Source organism: Prosopis cineraria, unplaced genomic scaffold (assembly GCF_029017545.1).
Source record: "Prosopis cineraria cultivar Desert tree isolate PC_DT_omini unplaced genomic scaffold, ASM2901754v1 PC1167, whole genome shotgun sequence".
Taxonomy (NCBI): Eukaryota; Viridiplantae; Streptophyta; class Magnoliopsida; order Fabales; family Fabaceae; genus Prosopis; species Prosopis cineraria.
Window position 1 is genome coordinate 11,846 of NW_026556492.1, and position 23,474 is coordinate 35,319.

The 23,474-nt window shown below is 28.1% G+C and overlaps 1 protein-coding gene across 1 annotated transcript; it reads right to left on the reverse strand.

The window, feature by feature from the left end:
- Positions 1 to 1,159: 1,159 nt before the first annotated feature.
- Positions 1,160 to 23,069, reverse strand: LOC129299465 (probable leucine-rich repeat receptor-like protein kinase At2g33170). Its single transcript, XM_054937934.1, has 5 exons — positions 22,478 to 23,069; positions 16,851 to 17,141; positions 10,143 to 10,286; positions 2,675 to 2,746; positions 1,160 to 1,758 (listed from the first exon to the last, which is right to left on the reverse strand). The coding sequence occupies exons 1-5, from the start codon at positions 23,067 to 23,069 to the stop codon at positions 1,160 to 1,162; spliced, it is 1,698 nt and encodes a 565-aa protein (XP_054793909.1).
- Between the last annotated feature and the right edge of the window lie 405 nt (positions 23,070 to 23,474).

Genomic DNA, 23,474 nt, shown 5'->3' on the forward strand with positions numbered 1-23,474 from the left:
AGAATATATATATATATATATTCGAGTGTACTTTTCTCTATATAAAAATTTGGAGGAAATGGTTTCAAGTATTTATTTGATAGGTGACTTTAATGAAAATCAATTAAACTTCTTATCAATAGAGACTAAATCAAGAAGATCTAATGCTTTGTGGACACAATTGTAGTATTGCTCAAAGAAAGTAATGAATATTTTGTATATTGATTTTTTATGATATTGCTAATTTAAATAATAAGTGATAGAGTATGAAAGATTTCATAAGTATCATTTAATAAGGTGACTCCAATGTAATCTAAAAGAAATTAAAAAAAATGCATTCTCAAAATATAGATGCCAAAAGAACTTGATGAAGCTAGGTTTAGAAAAATTACCAGGTGCTATATATCAAATTGTAGGTATTGTTTCTGTATGTATTTTAGATTGCCCTTCATCTAAAAGTTTTGAAATCCCAAAGTCACTCACATGAGCAACAATATCACCATCCAATAAAATGTTACTTGGCTTCAAGTCACAATGAACTATTGGTACTGACAAGCCACGATGGAGATACTCCAAAGTAGATGCTACATTTATCATTACATTTAGCCTTTGTAAAAAATCCAAACAATAATTGTGAGAATACAACCATTTTTCATTGCTCCCTTTAGGCATGAACTCCATTATCAAACATTTGAAATCACATTGGAACAACTACTTATGATCTTCACCAAATTATAATGATGCACATTACGCATTGTGTTGCATTCCACTTCAAAGCACCTTGACATTTTTTCATAATCAAAATTAAATACTTTAATTGCAACCTTCATCCCATTCAAAAGCTTTCCTTTGAACACTTCACCGTAACTCCCCTTTCCAAGAAAGTTACTCTCATCAAATCCATTAGTTGCTTCTAGAATTTTAAAATAAGAAATCCTCCTTGGCCCTCCTAAAATAGATAAGTCCCTATCAATTGGTTCTCTTAAATTTGATCGTCTTTGTCTTACAAGAATAATGCCCAAGACAACTAAAATTATTGACACAACCATGGGTAATATGCATTTTAGTAAAAGTGATTTTGCCCATGAACATTTTCTTCTTCCCTTTTCACAGTGAGGCACTTTTAGTTGTGGACGGCCACAAAGAGCTTCATTCATGATGAAAGATTCAGCAGTCAAATTTACAAAAACTCCACCATTTGGAATCTCTCCTTGTAGTTTGTTGTAGGAGAGGTTGATATACTTAAGATAAGTGACTCCAAGGATTTGGGGATCTCACCAGCTAAATTATTCTCAAAAAGGACCAAATTTACTAAGCTCAGCATATTTCCAAATGATTTAGGAATATTTCCTTGCAAATTGTTATGTGCTAAGGAGAGATCTTGCAAGTTCTTTAGTCCACCCAAAGATGTTGGAATATTGCCTGAAATATGATTTCTTGACAAATCCAATGATATAAGAACATTTAAGTTTCCAAAACTTGATACATTTCCAACTAAAATATTGGAAGACAAGTTTACTTTCAATATGTCTTTCAAATTCCAAAAGGAGGAGGGTATTTTTAAAATTAACTTATTAGAGTCCAAGTAAAGTTCTCGTAAAGAGGTAACATTTCCTAAACAATGTGGTATTCCTCCAGAAAACTTGTTTATGCTTAATGATAAATAGGCAAGCTTTGTGATTTCACATATCTCATCAATGATTAGGCCATGCAGCTCATTGCCTTCAAGATTCAAATATTGAAGATCCTGAAAGCCACCAATTACTTTTGAAATTGATCCTGTCAAAATATTTTCTCCCAAGTATAGTTCATAGAAACTAGTGAGATTCCCAAATTTTGATGGAAGATGGCCAATTATAGAATTGTTTCCAAGATTTAAGCATCACAAAGTTGAAATGTTAAAAATGTTGGACGGAATAGATCCCCTCAACTTGTTATCTGACAATGATAATATCTCAAGCTTATGGAGATTGCCTATTTCCATAGGTATGAAACCTGTATTCAAAAGATTAATTTTAGTGAAGTTATTTAAAGTGAATAATAAAAATAGTAAATAAGACAAATATCTAACAAATGAGATGTATCATTGTCCATACTCCTTTATATATTAGGTCAGTCAAGTTCTACAAATAGAGTTTAGCTTTCTCCCCACACAATAACAAGATGGACACTTATCTTTTACATAGATTCTTTAAATTATTTTTATAAATATAATTCAACTTATAAATAATTAAAAAAATATTTCTGTTAAAATAAATAAAAGATCAAGACTTTTTATTTATTCGTACCATAGTCGAGCATTGTAACCTAAATATAAAAATTAAATCATGCTTTAGTTTTTTGTCTTAAACATGCCTCCACTCCAACATTTAATGGTTGAAACTGAGAAAACTTATTAAGATTCAAGATTAAATTTTCAATTTCAAATATTGCAATCTCTTACAAAATATCTTTGTAATGGAATAATAGATGAAAAAAAAAACTAAAAATTAATGTTTCCACTTTTGCACAAAATAAAAAACATGTGAACTTGAAAAAATGATTGTAGCAATTATATGTAATTTTTTGAACTGTTAAAACATGTCTACAATGTTTAGGTTTTTAAGATCACCAATTTTATTAGGAATATTTCTTGTAATTAAGCAACAGATAAAATAAATATATATAACAATGCTATCATTTGCTGAATGAATACCTTCCAAGTTATTGGAACCCACAATTAACTGTTGAAGCATGGTCAAATTTCCAATACTTTTGGGTATATGACCTAAAAGAAGATTGACACTTAAAAGCATAAGGGACAGTACATTAGTTAAAGCACAAATTGTCTAATGCCATTTAGAAATCACAAATTAGCTAGGCATAAGGTATTCCCAATATTTTCACTCATTTTAAGAAAATACTATTACATTGTTAACTTTGTTAAAAATCAAATATTATAGTTTTACTTGTTTTTTGATACTGTAGTTTTTTAAATAAAGGAATTATTCTAGAATAAAGGAATTAAATAATTTTTTAAAGAAATAATACTCATCAGGCTTATGTCTCAGGCCAAGTAGCCTAGTATTTAACAGGACATAACATATGGTATCATAAGTTAAGTAAGACCCATCATCATCATATAAATTTTTGGCTAATATATATTGTATGAGAATAAGACCATGTAGTTTGCCTAACTAAAAAAGCTGTTTTTGTGGTGACAGTTCATGAGCTGATAGCATGAGCTCACTCAAGATCCTGAACAATTCATATGATGACATCATATATATATATATATATATTGTAGTATTGAAGATCATAATTTTTAAATGTTCATTATCTCGGCAATTTCTTTAAGAATATCTATAACAATATTATTGTAAAAGAACAAACAAAAATGAAAATAAAAAGGCAATGTTTTCATTTAAAATGATGCAGAGAAAATCATTTAAGACAAATATGGGTAGTAATGCATGGGCTATTGAGCTTTTACGTAAGTTTTTTATATTTATCTTCAAACAGGTTTGATAGCCGCAACTTGTATATTTATTTATTTATTATGAAAATAATTTGATTCGTTTAAAAAAGAACTTCATTTATGTAGAAATGAAAAAAAAATTAAAACATTGTTTATTTTCATTCTCCCTTTCTTCTACTCTCCCTCTTTCTTTCTAATACATGTGAAATCTTTTCAATTATTACTTGATTTAACCCGCTTATTTGCAAGATATGGAATTATTTTGCAAACAAAATAGAAAGTTGGATACATAAAAAATTATTTTAATCAAAATATGACATTGAGGTTCATATATACAAGGGTACAAACAGATAGTGTTTTTATTATGTTTATAGACTTTATGTTTTTTATTTAGGCTCATATACAAGGGTATGTAATATTTTTTCCATATATGAGGGTGGAAAATGGAAACAGGGCAATTGGTTGTGAGCTGATGCAAGCTTTTTCGAACAAAAGAATTTAAAAATTATATAAATTATTTTTATATTTAATGAAAATAATATCAAATTTTTATTTTACTTTATTTTTTCCAAAACATGTTTGATATGGGCTCTTGAAATGTTGTTTATTTTTGTACATATAAATTAATTTGCCAAAGTAGATTTCCATTTAAATGAAAATAGGATATAAAGAAGTCCAATTTGTTTTATTGTTTTGATCAATACCAATGTCAAGTTCATAAAAATACAATCAGAATATATTTGATAAGGTTGAATTTAGAGATTTGGCAAAGTGAGAAGTATATACCTTTGAAAAAGTTGTATTCTAATGATAACTCCTCGAGGTCCTTGCAATTTGCCCAACCAGATGGTATAGGTCCAAATAATTTGTTATCTTGAAGAGCCAAGTATTGTAAATTTGGAAGTCCATTGCATATATTAGAAGGAATGCCTCCCGACAAATTATTCCAACTTAAATCAACAACCCGTAACTCAGACATATTAAAGATAGCTAATGAAATTTGGGCAAAAAACTTATTTCCGCCTAAATATAAGAGTTCTAGACTTTTAAGATTACCAATCTCTTCAGGAATATCTCCTACAGTCTTATATAAAACAGATTCATCAAATTTATTGTAGTGGATCAAAGTATAACTCTTGAAGTTGGAAATAAAAGAGGAAAGTAAAACATAAGATAATTTTTTAAAACTATTAATAGCTTATTCTTCATCAATTTTTGAATTAGGAAAAGGGAAGTCAAAACAAGATATGATAATGAAAACAAAAGAGGAGAAGAAGTTGAGATAGGGCTATAAAGACATAGACAATGCATAAGCTGATAGTTCAATATCTATCTCTCATCCATCTCTCTATGTAGATAATTAAAAGGAAAATCTTCATCGTCTTGATGTGTGACAAATAAATAAAAAGAAACTATTGAGAGATTCAAAAGAAAAAAGCATGGGGTTAGAGGGGGAAATCTTCATATAATCATTAAGAACAGTATTAGATTCTTACCTATACTTTTTAACCCAGAAAACAGATGTAAATAGAGTAAAGAATTCTTGTGCATGTAAGATAAATCTGAATGTATAGTTAAGTTGAAAATTTTGACAGTAATGCATCATGAGCTGTTGGGTGTATAGTTGAGATTTCATCGTTAGTTAAGTCAAAATTATTACAACAACAAAAATAGAAATCACTAAAAATTTTTATTGCATATAACAACATCATATCTCGGTCCAGTCTAAAAATTGGCTTCCCAAGCTAGCATCCCTAAAATAAAAAATAACCAAATTTTTATGCATAAAGAATTATTACAACAGGAAATTTCACAGATGCACAAACTTATTGATACCTCGTAATAAAAGAAAATGTGAAAATGAAAAATAAAGTGCATCTTGTTCATAGTAATTCTTAGAAAATAATCTAAAAGTGTTGCAAAAAAGAACATAATATGAACAAAAAGAACTCAAATGCTGCAGAAGAGAAGACATCCTAACCAATGTCGCTAAAATTAACAATAACTAAAGTCTCTTTTTAGCTAACCAAAACTAAAGTATTTTTGTGAATAAAGAATTATAGACATAGGATATTTAGCACGTACACAAATGTAATAATAGCACAAGAATTTTAGTAAGAATTAAATTTTACGGTAAGGTATTTTAAGAGTATTTTTTTATAAAATTTGAGGTAAATCTATCAAGAAAAATTGGGGGTTCAATGGAAACTCTGCTGGTAGCCTATCATAAGGTTCTTTGTCCAAATCCTTGTTGTGAAAGAAAAGGATTTTTTCTTTTTGATTCAGCGTTGAGAAATTACTATATTTGATGGACACCAAAGTGTTGCAAATTTCACAACACAATTCTCGTGCATTTGGAGCCATGAATCTGAATATGTAGTTGAGGGGTCTAAAGTATAATTATCAAAGACAGTGAAGATGTAAATAAAAAAAATTAAGTTTGTGGAGTATTAATTGAATCAAAATAAAAAAAATACTCATGCATACCTTTCAAGGTATTAAAATTGTAATTATGTTTGAAGAAAAAAAAAGGTAGAAATGACTTTAAACTAAAAAAAATGATAGAGATTTTACTAACACATCTTCACTGCACTATTATTCATATATATTTTTTATTTCACAAAATGGTTTTCCAAACATGTAAAAACTTTCTTGGAGCATGTTCTAATTAGCATGAGTTAATGAAATGATTATCAAGGCATTATTCTTACACATGATTTTTCCTGGAAATATAATTTCATTCAGGAAAAAAAAAAGAGAGCTCATTTTAGTACAGATGCATAATAAGAAATCGTAAAAACAAAAATGAGTAGCACTTACATATTTTGTTAAAGAAGAGCTTTTATTCAATAAAAATAAGATAAAGGTTTCCTATTTTATCCAAGCAAGAAATATATCCCAAGGAATATATAATACCAAAAGATAGATTAAAGTACAAGAAATTTGAATATAAAAATTGGAACATAGTCTTGTCCTTTTTTTCCCCAACAATTCTCTAGATAGAGGCACGAAGAAAAAAGTATCACAACAAGATAGATTGCAAAAAATTATATGCGTTTTATGTATGATGGACAGGTTAGACACTAAATTAAAAAATTTTAAAATATTATACTTCATTATCAAAACATTTAAATCTAACTGATAAAATAAAGTATGGCTTTTTTGGCTTTTATATATTCTCTTTTACTCTTCAATTTTTAATACATATTTTGTTGAGCTTCGCATAACTTTTACCAAAAAATTTAGACTATCCGTACAGTGATGGTTCACGTTTTCAATTTTTTTTTTTTTGGGTGAAATCACATATTTGATTTCAGATAGAAGGAATTTTTCCAGATTGTATTATTGATTTGACAAACTAAGAGCAACTATGTTTTTATGTCTGGACATTTACAGTACTTCAACATTAATATATAAATCTATATATACACACATTTCAAATATTACCTACAATTTTGAAATTCTAATGAGGGTCTAAATAATAATTATGTAGATAATAACTTTCACTTGAGAGAAACTTTATATAAAAAGATTATATATTCAACATCATTCCACAATTCAAAGTTTTTTTAGATTTTTTCTCAAAAATTGGCTTTCCAGACAAGCAACAGAGACCGACTTCTGAGATTGAGAAAAGAGAAGTTAAAGGAAGATAAGATAACAAAAACAGTAAAGAAGAAGTTGAGACAGAGCTACAAATTAAAGACAGACAATCCATAATCTGATAGCTCAAATTAAAAGGAAAATATTCATAGAATTGATTATTGAAAAATAAATAGAAGAAAAAGAAACTATTGAGAGAGTTAAATGAAAAGAGCATGGATTTGGAAGGATAAATCTTCGTGTAATCAATAACACTATTGCATGCTTACCTCTGTTTTGAAGTCCAAAAAACAGAGTAAGATAATTCTATGATATTTGATGGACACCAAAGTGTTGTAAATTTCACAACACAATTCTTGTGCATGTAAGCCACAAATCTATATGTTTAACTGAGGGCTCTAAAGTACAACGATCAATGATGATGAAGATGTAAATGTAAATAATGCCTTTCATGTTGCTTGCAAGAGCATGAGATGGTAGAAAGCAAGAAATAGATAATGATGGGTCGTGATGTGAATGTGTTCATATTTTTAAATTTAGAAGGTCACCCAAAATTCCTTAGGGTTATTGCTTGTCATATGATTAATGAACTCAAATGAAAAGGACAAAAAGAAAAAACATGTTTCTAGTGGTGCTAATAAATTTATTTAAAAATCTAAAAAATATTAAAAAAATATAAATATTATATTTTTCTGAAGGCATACCTTGTAAATTATTCTCATTAAGGTCTAACATTTGAAGTACGTTCAAACTCCCAATTGCTTTGGGAATATCTCCTATAATTTAAAAATAAAATTTTGCAAGGAAAAAAAACTTATACGTAATATATTTTAGCATCATAATAAAGCTATAAACTTAAATACCAACAATGATTAATGATGACATGATCAAATGAAAAGTTATGATCTTAAAAAATTGAACTGGACTAGCCATTTTAATCAGTTGAACTGGAACTAGCTCTTGGCCCATTCCAGTACAATGGTCAAAAGTGGACACTAAGTGAATTGATCAATGACCGAAAAAGTGATATAATGTTGCAAATGAATTCTTACATAATACATGATGTGGTTAATTATTATGCATTCCTAAAAAAATTAAAAAACAACAACCAAATTTTGAAGTCTCTTTATCTTTCCTACGCCTTTGCCTTACACCTCAAATATAAACAAATCTTGGCACTATGTATTGAGGAATATGCTTGCCTCTTTTTTTCAGCCCATGAAATAGAGATGTTGATTCTGGTTTATAGGGACTAAAGTTTTCTATTTTCAATTTATTAATTCTTGTTTACAGTTTAAGGAAAACAACTGATATGGAGATTTTATATTTTAATATTGGTGTAGATATTAACATTGTCACACTAGTGATTATGTTCCAACTGACAAAAGAAGAACAAAAAGGAATGAAATGATCGATAGCACCAAACTATCATTTACTAATAGCGTATCAAATTTCCAATGCATCTTTATGTTGCCAAACAATTAATTAAAACCCAAAAATGAAGTCATATCAAAAGTGAAAATGAATAAAACATAATATACTAAACAAATGGTATTAGACAAAAAACTTTCTTGATACCAAGAGACAGACTTTGTAATTTTAAAGTTTCATGAAATGTGTTAAAATGATGCAATATAACTTTGAGATAATTGAGAATATAAAAAAAAAAGATTACTAATTTTGGAATGTATTCCATGAGAAGATAGTGCTGTAAGTGAGGGAGTTAACTAGCACATGCAAAATCATTTTACATGTGCCTCTATTAAACTTGCAAAAACTAAAAACCTCTTTTGTAAATTCAATGGAAAAAAATAAACCTTATATTTCAAAATAAAAAGACATGCAGTTCAATATAAATTAAATATCTTGGATCATAACACAATTCATAAGCCAAATACATCATATTGGCTTTTTATACAATATATATTTTATATGGATAAATTTTGATAAAAAAATAATATGTCATTTAAATTTCACTTATATTGAACTTTATCAATATACTGAATGTTGTTGACTAATTTTTCAAGAAAATATAACATCCAAAAGACTATCTATGAAATATTTCAAGGACATTATGTTAATGTCTTTCTAAAATAAAAATACTTAATAATACACGTATATTTTAAGATATACCTGTTCAATTTTTAGTTTGTACAAATAGTTTGATCCATGCAATGTACAGAAAGAAAAAAGTTATGTTGTAGTGCAATTGAACTAAGAAAATCAATGATAATTTTATTAACACTTTGATGTCTTTGATATGAAATATGAACACATTTTGAACGTTTCCTCACATCTAGAATTCTAGCAATAATAATGTATCAAAAACCATTAATTATACAAGAATTTGACCAATTAATGAAAGTTAAAATCAGAATTAGAGTTAATATCTTGGTAGCTAGTATAGATTGGTGACATAATCTAATACAAAATGTGAATTATATTGCTAATCCTACTGTAAAACTTTTGTAGTGCCACATATCATTTAAGGTTCATTTTATCCGACTTTAAAACTAAAGTATTTCAATAAGTCTCTAGTTCTAATCAATGTTTGCAAATAGTAATTAAAAAGAATCATTCATATATAAAAATAGAAGTTCTGAACACACAAATGTATAACCAAAAGGAAAAATTGGTAGAGAAATATATATATATATATATAGACACAGACACACTGAGAAAACAATTAAAGAGGGAAAACATATAGTAGTTATAACATCATAATTTGATGAAAAATTACCTGGCATATTGCTTGGAAAAAGATTAATGCTTAAAGATATAAAATTTAAATTTGTCACACATCAGTTATATTGAGAATATTTTCTATGTATTTGATAAAGATATAAGAAAAGTTTCTAATGCTCCAAGTGTTCATGTCTGGTGAATTCATTTTTAACAAATCAAAATTTTAAAATGTAGAAGAAATGTTTCAGGATCATCCTTTTAATTTTCTGTAAACTTGTTAAAGAACAACTTGAAGACCCTTAATTTTAGGGGACATATATATTTATATAATATAGCCCACGAATGAACTATCTCAAAAAATAGCACAAATATGATAAAAAGTTACACATTATGTGATTATGATTAGTTGAAAGTTCACCTTCAATATTATTTCCATTAAAGTCTAGCCCTTGAAGTTTTGTCATGTTTCCAATATTCCTTGGTATTTGGCCAGACAACTTGTTAGCACCTAGAAGTATAATTTTCAAGTTTGTGAGGTCACCAATTGTTTGAGGAATATTTCCTGCAATGTGATAATAAAAAAACCACATTATTATGAATTCTCATGTATAAGATTATGATAAAAGAAAAATAAGTAACAAACATAAATTTATGAATGCATTTTTTAAAGTGATTGTGATTATGATATAATAACGCTTGAATTTTGTATTTAAAAGAAACCAGAGTCCGGAAAAATAATGAAGCTTTTAAGTCATACAAAATTTTGTTATATATAACCTCTAATTTTAGCTCTATTGTTAACTGTCACAAAACAATTCATCAGCATAAATATACAAAATTAGTGCATGTTTCTTTCAAGGAATACCTAAAAAAGGCTCATATATACCTTTCAAGGCACTGAAATGGTAATTATTTTTGAAGCAATAAAAATAGTAGAAATGAATTTAAACTAAAAAATAAGAGAAATTGTATTGATACAGTTTCACTGCGCTAATATTCTTATATTTTTCCCTCCAAAAAACAATGGCTTTTCCAAACATGTAAAAACCTGCTTGAGACATGTTATAAATAGCATCGGTTAATCAAATGACATATAGTCAAAGCATTATACTGGTAAGTTTGAAATTTCTATGATGCACCTTTTAATTAATAAAAAAAGGATTTTAGAACCTTTGGTAAACTATATTCAACAGAGTTAAAAATTAAATTATAGTCTATATTTTGAAAATTATGGGGTGGTTTCATTAATATTAATGAAATTAAAGATTAATGAATACATTTTTCTCTAATAATGAATCATAAATAATATGAAAATTTTCTAACAATATATAATATCAAAACTCACAAAACATTTTGAATAAAATCTTACATATATAAACAAGGAAAAATTAATTATTTTGTTCCTGTACTTTCATCGAGTTTGAAACTCAATCTCTATACTCTAATTCATCGCAAGTGGGTCCTTATACATTCCTCAATTCTGTTCAAAACACTTTTTAATATTTTTAACTACTGTAAGTGCCTTGTAGGATGAGTTATAAGAGAATAATTTATTTTCTAAAAAATAAGGATGGATTGAAATAACAGAGGAAAGTTTAAGGACTAAATCATGACAAGTTAAAGTATAAAGACTGAATTGCAAACTCAAAAACTACAAGGACTAACCAGTTAATTTTTCCTATAAAAACATGGAATTACTAACAATAATTATTATATAAAAATGGATGAAATTAGTGTATTATATACGATATTATATAAAAAATATGAATAAATTATATATTTCATTGAACTTGTATAATTACCGTTCTTAAATAATTAAAATGGGAATTATTTTTTATATTCTTTATAAAGTTCTTTATTTAAGTACTGTTGAAAAGTTAATATGCTGCTCATATTTTATATTGTTATATATTTGTATTCTTTTAGGTTTTATATAACTATACATCATCAATTATCTAATAGCATTTCTCTCAAATCATAAAATTACTTTTAAAAATATCAAAAATAAAAATCTAAAATTGAAAGTTGAAATACAATAGTTTGTCTGTGAGTGTGTGCAATTAAAAAAATCTCCCAGCCACCTTTGATTAATTCTAACTTCATCCCTCCTTCAAATGAAGAGAACCTGAAAATATAGTTATCTTTAAAAAATATTTTTTTTCATGACATTCATAAAATTCTTGCGGTTGAAAAGTTGTTGGTTGGATAGATTGATTACACTTGTAGGGTAATACGAATCCTAAGATTATTCAGAATTATAACATCTATAGAGAGATGGATAATAAATAATTTAACTCATGGCACAAAAAAAAAAAAACCTTAAAAGCCCTTAACAAATGTTTGATCAATCTATATATATCACATGTTTTGTTCAGATAAAGCCCGACATGTACGACATGGCCACACTAATCAATCTATACAGCATCACTACAATAGAAAATAACTAAAGACTGATTTTTATGCATATAAATAATTACTGAAACAAGAAATTTCATGAATACATAAACTTTATAACCAAAAAATGTGAAAAATGAACAATAAAGTACATATTGTTCATAAACTTACATTTAATGTCATATTAAAAGTTAAATTTTGTTAAACTATAGGGATTGAAGTTCTATATTTTTTATTTTTTTAATTTTTGTCTACAATTTAAATGGAACAAGTGAGATAGAGACTTCATATTTTAATATTGATATTAATATTGTCACTCAATAAGTACATTTCAACTCAATATAATATATTAATAAACTGTATTTTGACCAGAAAGCCATTGTTATTCATGAGATTAGAGAACAAATTTTGGTGGCAAATCTTTTTTGGGAGAATGACAAATAAGGACCTTGTAAGAACATTAATACCAAATTGAAAATTTTAATATTGAAATATGTTAGAAGGAGTACTGAAATTTGAAAACATCAATGTCAAAAAATCCTAATTTGACATTAATGTTCTTAAAAGGTTCTTATTTGTCATTCTCTCATCTTTTTTTTCCTCACTCCAACTGGAGCTTTCTTTGTTCCAAAGCTAATCCACATGACATCCTAATTAGTATCCCTAAAATTAAAAATAACTAAATACTTATTTTTATGCATAAAGAATTGTAGAAGAAAATTTCACACATACACAAATTTATAAACAAAATAAAAAATTAGGAAAATAATATGCTTATTTTTTATAGTAAAAATGATAAGAAAACTAAAAAATAAAATATAGAAGCTAGCATATCATAAATTGAAAAAAAAAATCTTGTAAATTATTATGATCAAGATGTAAATTTGAAGTATAGCCGACTTTTCCATGCCTTCTAGTATATGGCCTGAAAGAAAAATTAGCAATAAAATTTTACCAAAAAAGAAACAAGAAAAATCAACATTCTGGAATAGACAAAATGGCTAGCCCTCTGTCACGATGAGAGCGTATCAGAAAGATAAGGAAGAGGAAAACGGCAACCCGCCGCTATTCTGTTCTGGTTAATCCATCTCCCACGCAAGCCTCAGAAAGCAACTTTGCGCTTTACTTTGCTGATTAGATGGGAAATTTTGCAAGAAAAGGAAATATCAAAGACAGGTGCTGAAGAAACAGAGAAGGTGCTGACCGAGCAAGTCTTCAATCTTGACTCCTTACATGTTAATTTGTTCCTATTTTTTATCAAACTCCTCTTGAATTCCTGGTGGTCAAAATTGATTTCTTCTACTTTTGGTGTGATGAATTCATATGTGATCGTTACTTCATATGTTGAGAATTACATGTTTATATGCCTTATTGCTCTTTGTGCATTATGTTTACCAAACCATCGAGTGTCATATATATATGTTGAACAATTTGTGTTATTGTGATTGCTATCTTGATGTTCGTCTTTGCTGCAACTTGGGGTTTGTAATGTACAGAAAGGGAATCTAAATTCATGATACTAGCTTGTTTCATAAATGATAACTTTTGTTCTGATAAGATCTTGTTTGGTAGACAACTTTGAGGATTTTTTTTTTTTAATCTTATTTGCCTAGTTAAGTATTCTGACTTTCAAGTGCTGGTTGCGAAGCATTCTGTCTTCCTAACAACTCACTTTGTTGATTTTTTTTCTATTTGTACTTAGGGGATCCTGAGTTGAATTTTTGTATGTATATTACTCTCCCAGTTTGGTTTGATGTCTAAAATTTTCATGATTTTTGGAGCCCATTTGCATGGTCAAATATGCTGGTCTTTGGGACTGGTCTTGGAAAGCTTTCCTTCCTGATTTGTATATTTTTATGTTCTTATGCAGAGTTGACTTTAAGCTATTAAGTACGCAACAAAAAAAATATGGTGGCAAAGATAAATGCATGCCTCCATATATGTGGTCTATATTAGTTATGAAATTAAAGGCTGGGAATCATCTAAGATTGCCAACATTCTATGAAGTATCAGTTATATTGACCAATAATAATAATAATAATAATAATAAGAATAAGGAACTCAAAACTGTACACATAAAGGAACACATATTACATTTGTGTAGTGGCGGCAAGAAGTGGTTACATAATCTAATTGGAAATTTGCATTTGTAATTATATTGCTTGTGTAGATATTAGCATCAGAGAATTTAACTTTTAGATATATAATACTTGGGCATGACAACAATTAAAAAAAAATTACAAGATGACGTTTTAAAAGAAATCATTTTAGTAGAAAAATGGGTATAAATTTACTCAAAACAAAAAATTGAGTTTCACAAACTGTTTGTGAAACAAATGCTTTATGCTGAATCAATAACTTCTCTAGTAGCACAGACCTTGTAAAGAATTAGCTGTATTCTAACTGTAAGCTTTTGAGCTCTTTGCATTGTATGGCAGACCTCTAGATAATTAGTTATTCTTTTGAAGATATAGCATATGAAAATTTAGAAGTCTATGACACATTCTTCTTCTTCTTCTTCTTCTTTGTGAAATTACATTCAATTTTAGATGATAGGAATTTCAATATTATTCAATGAACAAACTAAAAATATTGTACTATGTTTTGCTAAAGGTGTACCTTGTAAATTATTTACACTGAAGTCTGACTCTTGGAGCATATTCAAATTTATTGGCAGTATTCGTGAGCTTACTGTCTAAGAGCTCATAATTCTGAAATCTCAATTATGACTAATTTCTTTAAGATTATTTATTCACATTATGGTTCAAAAATCCTAAATGAATGAAACAAGATATAAGAAAAGCATTGTAGTTGTTTCTAATTATGCAAAGAAAACCATTTAAAAAAATATGACAGTAACGCATAATTAGTTGTTGAAAGCAACTCATTATTGTTTTCAGAAAATTATTATGTGCGTTGATGTGTGAAAACATTACATCTGAACCTCTGTTAGTTTTGGTGATACATATAGGTGTGTGCCCTTTTTATTTGTAATGGAGGTGATGCTAGCAGAAAGCTAAAAAAAAAAAAAGTATCGTTTTCAAAATTTAGGTATTGTTTCTTTTTTCTGTATTAAGGAATACATAAAACTCTTTATGTAATTCATTCAAACAAAATTAATATTCTAGTATTTTTTTTAAGTTGTTGAATAGATCTGCAAATTTTTAACCGTAATATTTTATCTAAATAAAAAGTTATGATGAACATTTTTGAAGAATTTTAAAAGCCAAATTCATTGTTACTCAGAGCAATTGCATAAAAAAGCATATCAAAAGTAATGCATGCATACACAGAAGTTAGCACATCATAATTTATTGGCACTAATTAAGATATAAGTATTGAAGCATAGTCAAATTTTCAATGCATCTTGGTATATGAAAGAAGATGAACACTTAAAAACATACACTTTTGAATATATAGTTAATTAAAATTAAGTTTTTAAGAAATTAAAGTATAGAAAATTTGAATATAAAAATTGTAGCATGCCTTGTCTTTAGTATGTATATCCACTATATATATAATTTTTTATTTAAAAAATCCTCTACTGCATATGAAATATTTCATGGAAAGTGCTAACAAAAATCATGGCGTTTGTTATTATTCACCAAAAAAATGTGAAAAGGAAAAATTAGTAATTATTATAATTTGTTGATTACGGTATAAATTGTCATAGTATAATGCATGACACGTGAAAGAGGATCCCCTACCGTGCCATTTGCACACAACTTTCCTTTCCAACATTTCACACTCTCTCTATTTTTCTTTTTTTGGCTTAAAACATTACACACTCTTAACTTCACAACTTATATGCAGCCAGAAAAATAATATAATTCAATAGAATATATTTTTTTACATAACTTGAATACTAAAATAAATTTTTAAAATATTATACTTATTTTTTCAACACGTAATAAGCTAACTAATAGAAAAATATGGCTTTTGGGTTATATATAAAAATATAATGTTTAATCATTTAAAATACATGTTATTGAGCTTCGCGTGGCTTCAAAAATATTTAAGATTGAACGTTGAAGGTCCACAAGAGTCCCTCACAATTATCATGTTTTCTTCAAAATAATGTTGGTTGGAAATTATGGAGATGGATAAAAATTTTATAAAAATAGAAGGAAAAAAAAATTGTGCTTGTTTTGTATTGAACTTTACTAAAAGATACGAGAAAACATTATAGGATTAAAAAAATGTTTAGAAAGCTCAATAAAATATATATAGAAATATGAAAGAATAAACAATTGTATAAAGATGGAGCAATATCTTCTATAATTTTAGGTTATATGAAAATCCCAATGAAACATATAAAAATTTAAAACAAATATAAAAATTATAAAAAAAACTCAAATATCTCACCTATTACAAGTAGGATCTAAATACTGAAAGTAGAATATTCTATAGATTTGTAATTTAGCATCTAGTCATATTATGTTTTTCAAACTGCTACTATGACATTTGTAAAGATTGTGTACAAAAAGACAAATTCATTGGTGCAGTGGCCAAGGGAGATTTAAAATAACTGAAGCATAGTCAGGTTTCTAAGCTTTTCGATTTGGAGCCAAAAATCTTACTAAGAGGTAAACTTAAAATAAAATCGGCCTTGTGATATCACCAATTTCTTTAGGAATGCATCTTGCAAAATAGCAACAAAACAAAAAGAACTAATGCTATTATTGCAATCATTAAAGTTGAAGATTTAAAATAGTGGGCTGGTAGCAAATACCTGTAAAAGAGTTGTATTCTAATTGTATGTCTTTGAGCTCTTCGCATTGTACCCAAATGGATGGCAGGGCTCCAGATAATGCGTTGTGTTGAAGATATAGCCCTTGTAATTTTGGAAGTCCATGACATACACTAGAGGGAATGCTTTCAGACAAATTATTCCAGCTTAAATCAATCTCTTGTAACTCCGAAATATTGAAGATATTTGATGGTATTTGGCCAGAGAGCTTATTTCCACCCAAATATAGAAGTTTTAGATTTTGGAGATGGCCAATCTCTCTTGGAATATCTCCTGCAATATTATTTGATGAAGAAAAGAAAAATAAAACTAAATGAGGTAGAGAATTAAACATGGAGATGTGATGCAAATAAATACTCATTGCTGTATAAATACAAATATAAAGTATAAATGCAAAGGCAGTTCCATTTTAATGTATCGTGCGAGAGATTGTCAAGGAATGTATAATTAATATATTTATTTTAATTAAAAACATTTAATCATCACAAACATATCATAAATTCATAGTGTGATAATTAATTAGTAGAGCCATCAGAATTGTTTGTGATGATACACAACGAACCCATGTGAAAAGAAGAAAAAAATTTTTTGGTAGTAACTTCATTTGTGCCGAGCCTCTTTTATAAGTGTATATTGTATAGTCAAATAGGTACAGATTTTGACTTATATTTGACTAAATTTATTAATATTCCATACCTATTTAATTAATATTTATATACTTTTCTCTTATCTCTTAATTATATGTAAAATGCTTATTTTCTTCTTTTTATATTTTACAGGAAAAATAATACATTAAATTAAAAAACTAAAATATATTCGGACTGTAGAGGCATCACAACTACAACCGGCCTTTATTGCCAAGAGAAGAACAACATTGGGATAATGAACATGTTTATATTGTTGCATTGTGAACATGTTTCATTATCTATCAATGTCATATTGGATATTGCCATGCAGGAGAGAAAGAGGGGAATAAATAAGGAACTAAAGGAGCAACTATGATATATTTTATTGGCCATAGGTACATATATTTAATTTATAATATAAGCCTTTAAATGGTGTTAATATTCTGTGGCAAAAGTAATTAGATGTGGCACATCTAGGAAAGGTGTTTCATGAAAAAAATTCCTTAAAAATGATTCAATGAGCAACTGATTAATTTTTCTTTCTTGAATGAACACGTTTAAGTACCATAAAAAGCTTTTCCATGTAAAATTGTTGTAGATATTTAATGCTCACTAAACTATTACTTATTTCTTATAAATAGATTGAAGGGATTATCATGGACATGTTGAGTGGAGAAGTTGTTTCAAGCAATGCATTATTGAAACCATTTGAACAATATGACGATAACACAATATGACCTCTTGAGAGCATGGTTAAGTTTTCAATGCTTCTTCAATGACGAGGCAAGACAAGTTAAAGGCATGTCATTATATATATAATCTTCATATTTGTAAGATGAGCACTTTTGATTTTAAAGAGTATCTCCTATAGTATTTCTTTCAATGTGGCAACAAAATTGGCCTATGTAGAATTGAGGAGACAATATTCCGGATCAATTACCTATAATAATATAATAACTTTAAGCAAATCACAATCAATATAATATATTTGTTTGACACAAAGTATTTAACTTTGATAAATTGATAGTCTTCAAGAATATATACTTATTGGGTTATGGTTCAAAAATCCCAAATGAAAGAAACAAATTCTAAGAAAAGCAACGTACTTGTTGTTTATGATAATGCAAAGAAAATAATTAGAAAAATATGACAGGAATGCATTATGAGTTGTTGGAAGTATGGTTAAGTTTCAAAATTATGATGCTTACAACAAAAAATATGGAAATAACTGAAAATTTTCATTGGATATCAACATCATATATCCATTCTTTCAAAAACTTGTTTCCAGAAAATTGGCTTCCCAAATGAGAAGACATGTCCTGGCTGGCATTAATAAAATTAAAATAATTAAAGACTTACTTTTATGCATAAAGAATTATTAAAACAAGAAATTTTATCAATACACAAACTAATAATAAAACAAAAGATGAAAATAAAAAATAAAATGAAATGTTGATCTTAATTAGTAATGCTAAGAAAATCATCTAAAAGAAGAAGTAGCTACTTAGAATATCCTAATTTGGAAAAAAAAAATTGAACTTAGATGCTCCGGAAGAGAAGATGCCCTCACTAGCACCATTAAAATTAACAACAACCAAAGTCCTTTTTTAACCAGCTAGAACTAAAGATTTTTTTTTTTGTTTGAGTTTGTGTATCATCCCTTAAATGATTACCCTTTTATTTAAAATAAAATTCAAGGAATCATCCTTCAAAACTCATGGCTTCTAAGAGATGTTATTGAATGTAATTCTATGAATACATTCATCAAATAAAAGCACACATTAACACACATGTGGGGAACTTTAGTTGGGAAAGGATTGTAGAGATATCTCATGCATTCATGTGTATCAAGGTCCTCTGGCTACTAAAATGTCACTCTGATACGTTAAGACGTGACTGGACAAATTCCAAGCCCGAGATAGAAGGATCAATTTATTATAAACAAACCTCCCAAAAGCCTCTCAAATAATCCAATCTCATATCTGAAGGTTAGGAGGCATATTATGGAGTCTAGATGAGTTCTTCGAGCTAGGAGTTTTCCCTCTTTTCATCTTCTTTAGATTCTTTTTATATATCTTATCTAGGATCTAGTTTTAACTCTATTATTTCTTGTTCCCTATCAGGTAGGGAGTGGCCTAGCTGTGATGGATTTTATTCTTTTTTGGTTTCGTTTATTTTCCTATTGAACATCAATTTTTTGTCTATGAGAATTTTTGTCTAGTTGAGATGAATTTTTGTTCATATAGATGGCTGCTATATATATTATCTGTGGGTGGTTTGATGACCTAAAAAGTGAAAGACTTACCAAGACCTAGAGAGATAGTCAGAATAATTTAGAGATTGCTGGTGACTGAAATCTTAGCTTTATGATTTAGTTAGAAAGTAGAGTTTAGAGGGATCTAAATTTAACTCTGATTAAATATATACTTATATACAGGAAAGGAATTGGGATACCAAAGAGACAATTATCACTATAAAAGAAGGGAAATAAACAACTAGATTAGAGTAACTCATTCTGGTAAGTGAACCTAATCCCTTGGTTTCTGATTGTTAATTAATTGTTTTCATCGCTTTTATCGTTCCCTTATTTATTTGTGTTATTTAATCAGTTATTAAAATCTTTTCAAAACTCTTATTTATTTTTATAAATAACAAATATCACTATCTTCTTCTGGATTTGACACAAAATACTCAATTTATTACTATATAAATTACGTACACTTGTGGGAGCAATAAATATTATTATTGTCACCAGATAGCTGTATTTTGACTAGAAAGCTATTAGCATTTAAGTTCACAATTATCAAAGTTTCAAAAGACAAAAGAAAAAAATGATGGATGGTGCCAAAATATAACCGGATAACATTAAACCTTGTAAATTGTTGTGACCAAGATCGAAATGTTTTTAATTAAGCAAAATCAAGTTTCCAATGCATCTTGGTATGTAATAACAAATTAATTTAAATCTAAGTATATGAGATTGTTTTGTAACGAGAGACATATTTTGTAATTTTAAATTTTCATGCAGTGTGTTAAAGTGATATAATATAACTTTGTGAGATGATTGAGGCCATTGCTTAGCAAGGCATCATTTTTCAAGTTTATAATTTTTTATTTAATTTAAAAAATCATCCACTTCTTATAACACATTTCATGGAATGCGCTTACAAAAATATGATGTTTGTAATTATTATTCACAAAAAATGTGAAAAGGAAAAATAATCATGTACTTATAATTTGTTGATTACTATATAAATTTTCAAAATAAAAATATAACCCATGACATGTGGAAGTGGATCCCCTCCTACAGTGCCAATTGCACACAGTTTTTTTTTTTTTTTTCGTTTTTGGTTCTATATGCATTCAACGTTACACACGTTTAATATAATATCACAAGCTACATGCAGCCAGAAAAAAAAAAAAAAAAACTAAATAGATCATAAAACAAATAGATATTTTTTTCTATATAACATACAAGTTGAATACTAAACTAATTTTTTTTAACATTATACTAATTTATTTCAACACATAATTGTCTAACAAAAAGAAAAGAATGGCTTTTTGGGTTATATATATATAGTCTTCAATGTTTCAGTATATATTTTATTGAGCTTCACACAGATTCAAAACTATTTCAGATTGAACAGTGATGATCCAAAAAGGTTCTTCACAATTATTTTATTTTACTTCATATGATGTATATCATGTTAGAAAGATACGCAGTTACATTGACAACACATAAAAACCAACAAAATGTCTATTGGAGAATGGAGATAGATAACTATTTTTTGAAAAAGGAAAAAGTTGCACTTGTTTTGTGTCGAACATTACTGAAAGATACAAGAAAATATTGAAGGATTAAAAAAAATATCTAGGAAGCTTAGTAAAATATATAGAGAAATATGAAAGAATAAAAAAATTGATAAAGGCTTGTGGAGCAATATTTTCATATTATATAAAAGTTCAAGTAAAATACATAAAAACTTAAAATATATATATATATATATATATACAAAACTTTACCACCACATCCCCATTCCCCATGCGGTTCATTCAAACATAAAATTCTAATTCTGATTATTTGAATTGCAATTTTTTATATAGAGTTAAAAACTTTGAGATTTAAATCTGAAAATTATAGAGACCATTCTAAATTACTATTATAAAATTTATATAAATCTCCACAATTCATAAACTTTTAAAAAGTATAACTTACACTTTGTAGAACATTGACGGGTCAACATTTAATTAAAATTATCTGTATTTAATTTTCAAATTAATTTTACAATTGATTTAAACGTACACTATTAAAAATAATCTCATGTATGTTTTTTGAAGAAGCCCATTGAAGACAAGGAAGAAAAGAGGACAAGAGGATAGCAGGGCTTGGAGTCCGCAGTCGCAAAATGTATATTCAGAGCTTAAGTGCAAAGAGAGTGGGAAGTGCAGGTGCAGCATGTTCGGCGTGAGAGTAAAGCAGCTGCAGATTTCTGAGCTAAGGTGGACGGAGATGGGAGACGGAGATCTTGGTCGGAGGGGGAGAGAAAAAGTGGAGGAGAGAGAGAAGAATTTTTTATATTATAAAAAATTAAAAAATTTAAAATGGGCCCACTAATGGAAAAAATGGATGGAGAAAACGGCAAGTGACAGAACAATTAATCTTTGAGTTTGAAGAATATAAATGACCTATAGTTGAATTTAGGGTCCCTAATAATTTTTTGCATACAATTGAAAGGTAAAAATAACCCTTAATCCAAATGATAATTAATAGAAGTTTGTAGATGAATTTATTTTGACCAACAACATAAGTGGAAAATTGACGCCAAAGAAGATTAACTGAGCTTGATAATAAGGCAAATTATCTTAAATCACACAAAAATCTACACTAAGATTAAGCAAAAGGAATATTTACAAAAATAAGATAAATTTATATCATTGTAAAATGGAAGAATGCTAATAACACATTAGTTATGTGAAACATACCTGTTAAGGAGTTGTAAGACAAAGACAACATCTCAAGTGAGGATAAGTTAGAAATAGTTGGAGGTATTCTTCCTGAAAGCTTGTTTCCTCCAATCCATAAAATCTTCAAACATTGAAGTTTTCCAATCTCAAATGGAATGGATCTTTCGATAGAATTAAATCTCCAATCTAATGTCTCTAACTTTGACAAATTAGAAACATTTGGAGGAATAAAACCTCCAAAACTATTATTACGGAGATGGAAGTGTTGAAGCATAAGTAAGCTTCCAATCCAAATTGGAATTTCTCCATTGAATTCATTGTAGTTCAAGTTGAGAATTTGCAGCTTGTGTAATTGAATCAACTCTTTTGGCAGCTCACCATGAAGGTTGTTACTATGAAGGTCAAGTTTAACTAGGAAAGACAAATTCCCATTTTTTGAGGGCAAGGTTCCCTTGAGACCCATCTCACCAAGATTCAAGGCTATTACTCTCTCATGATGAGCATCACACATAACCCCAACCCAATTGCAAATGGAAGAAGAGTTTGACCAATTAGCCAAGTGATTGTCAGGGTCCTTAACGAAAACTTGAAGCAAGAAGTGCCAATTCATCATTCGTTGTAAAATTGGTGAGGCATAAAGTGAAATGTGAAAACAAAGTAGGGAGAACAAGAGAAAGGGAAATGAAAACAAAGATTTGCCATGTTGGATAGGTTCAGGGCTTCTTAGATTGATGAAGTGGTTGGAGGAGAAGGTCGTACTATATATATACACACGCTTAGAAATCATCATGAGCACAACTTTTAAACAGGACAGATGATTAATTATTTGCATTTAAATTAAAACTGTTGATTATGATATTAATGGTAGAAATTTTCTCGGCTCAAGTAATATCCCTTGTCTACTTTTGTATCAATCAGTGGCCACTATTTATAATTAATCTAAGGATGGTGGGGCCTGCAAAGAAGTTTAGAAAATGAAGAGACATTATTGGCATATCCTTCAATTTGTTGGAGA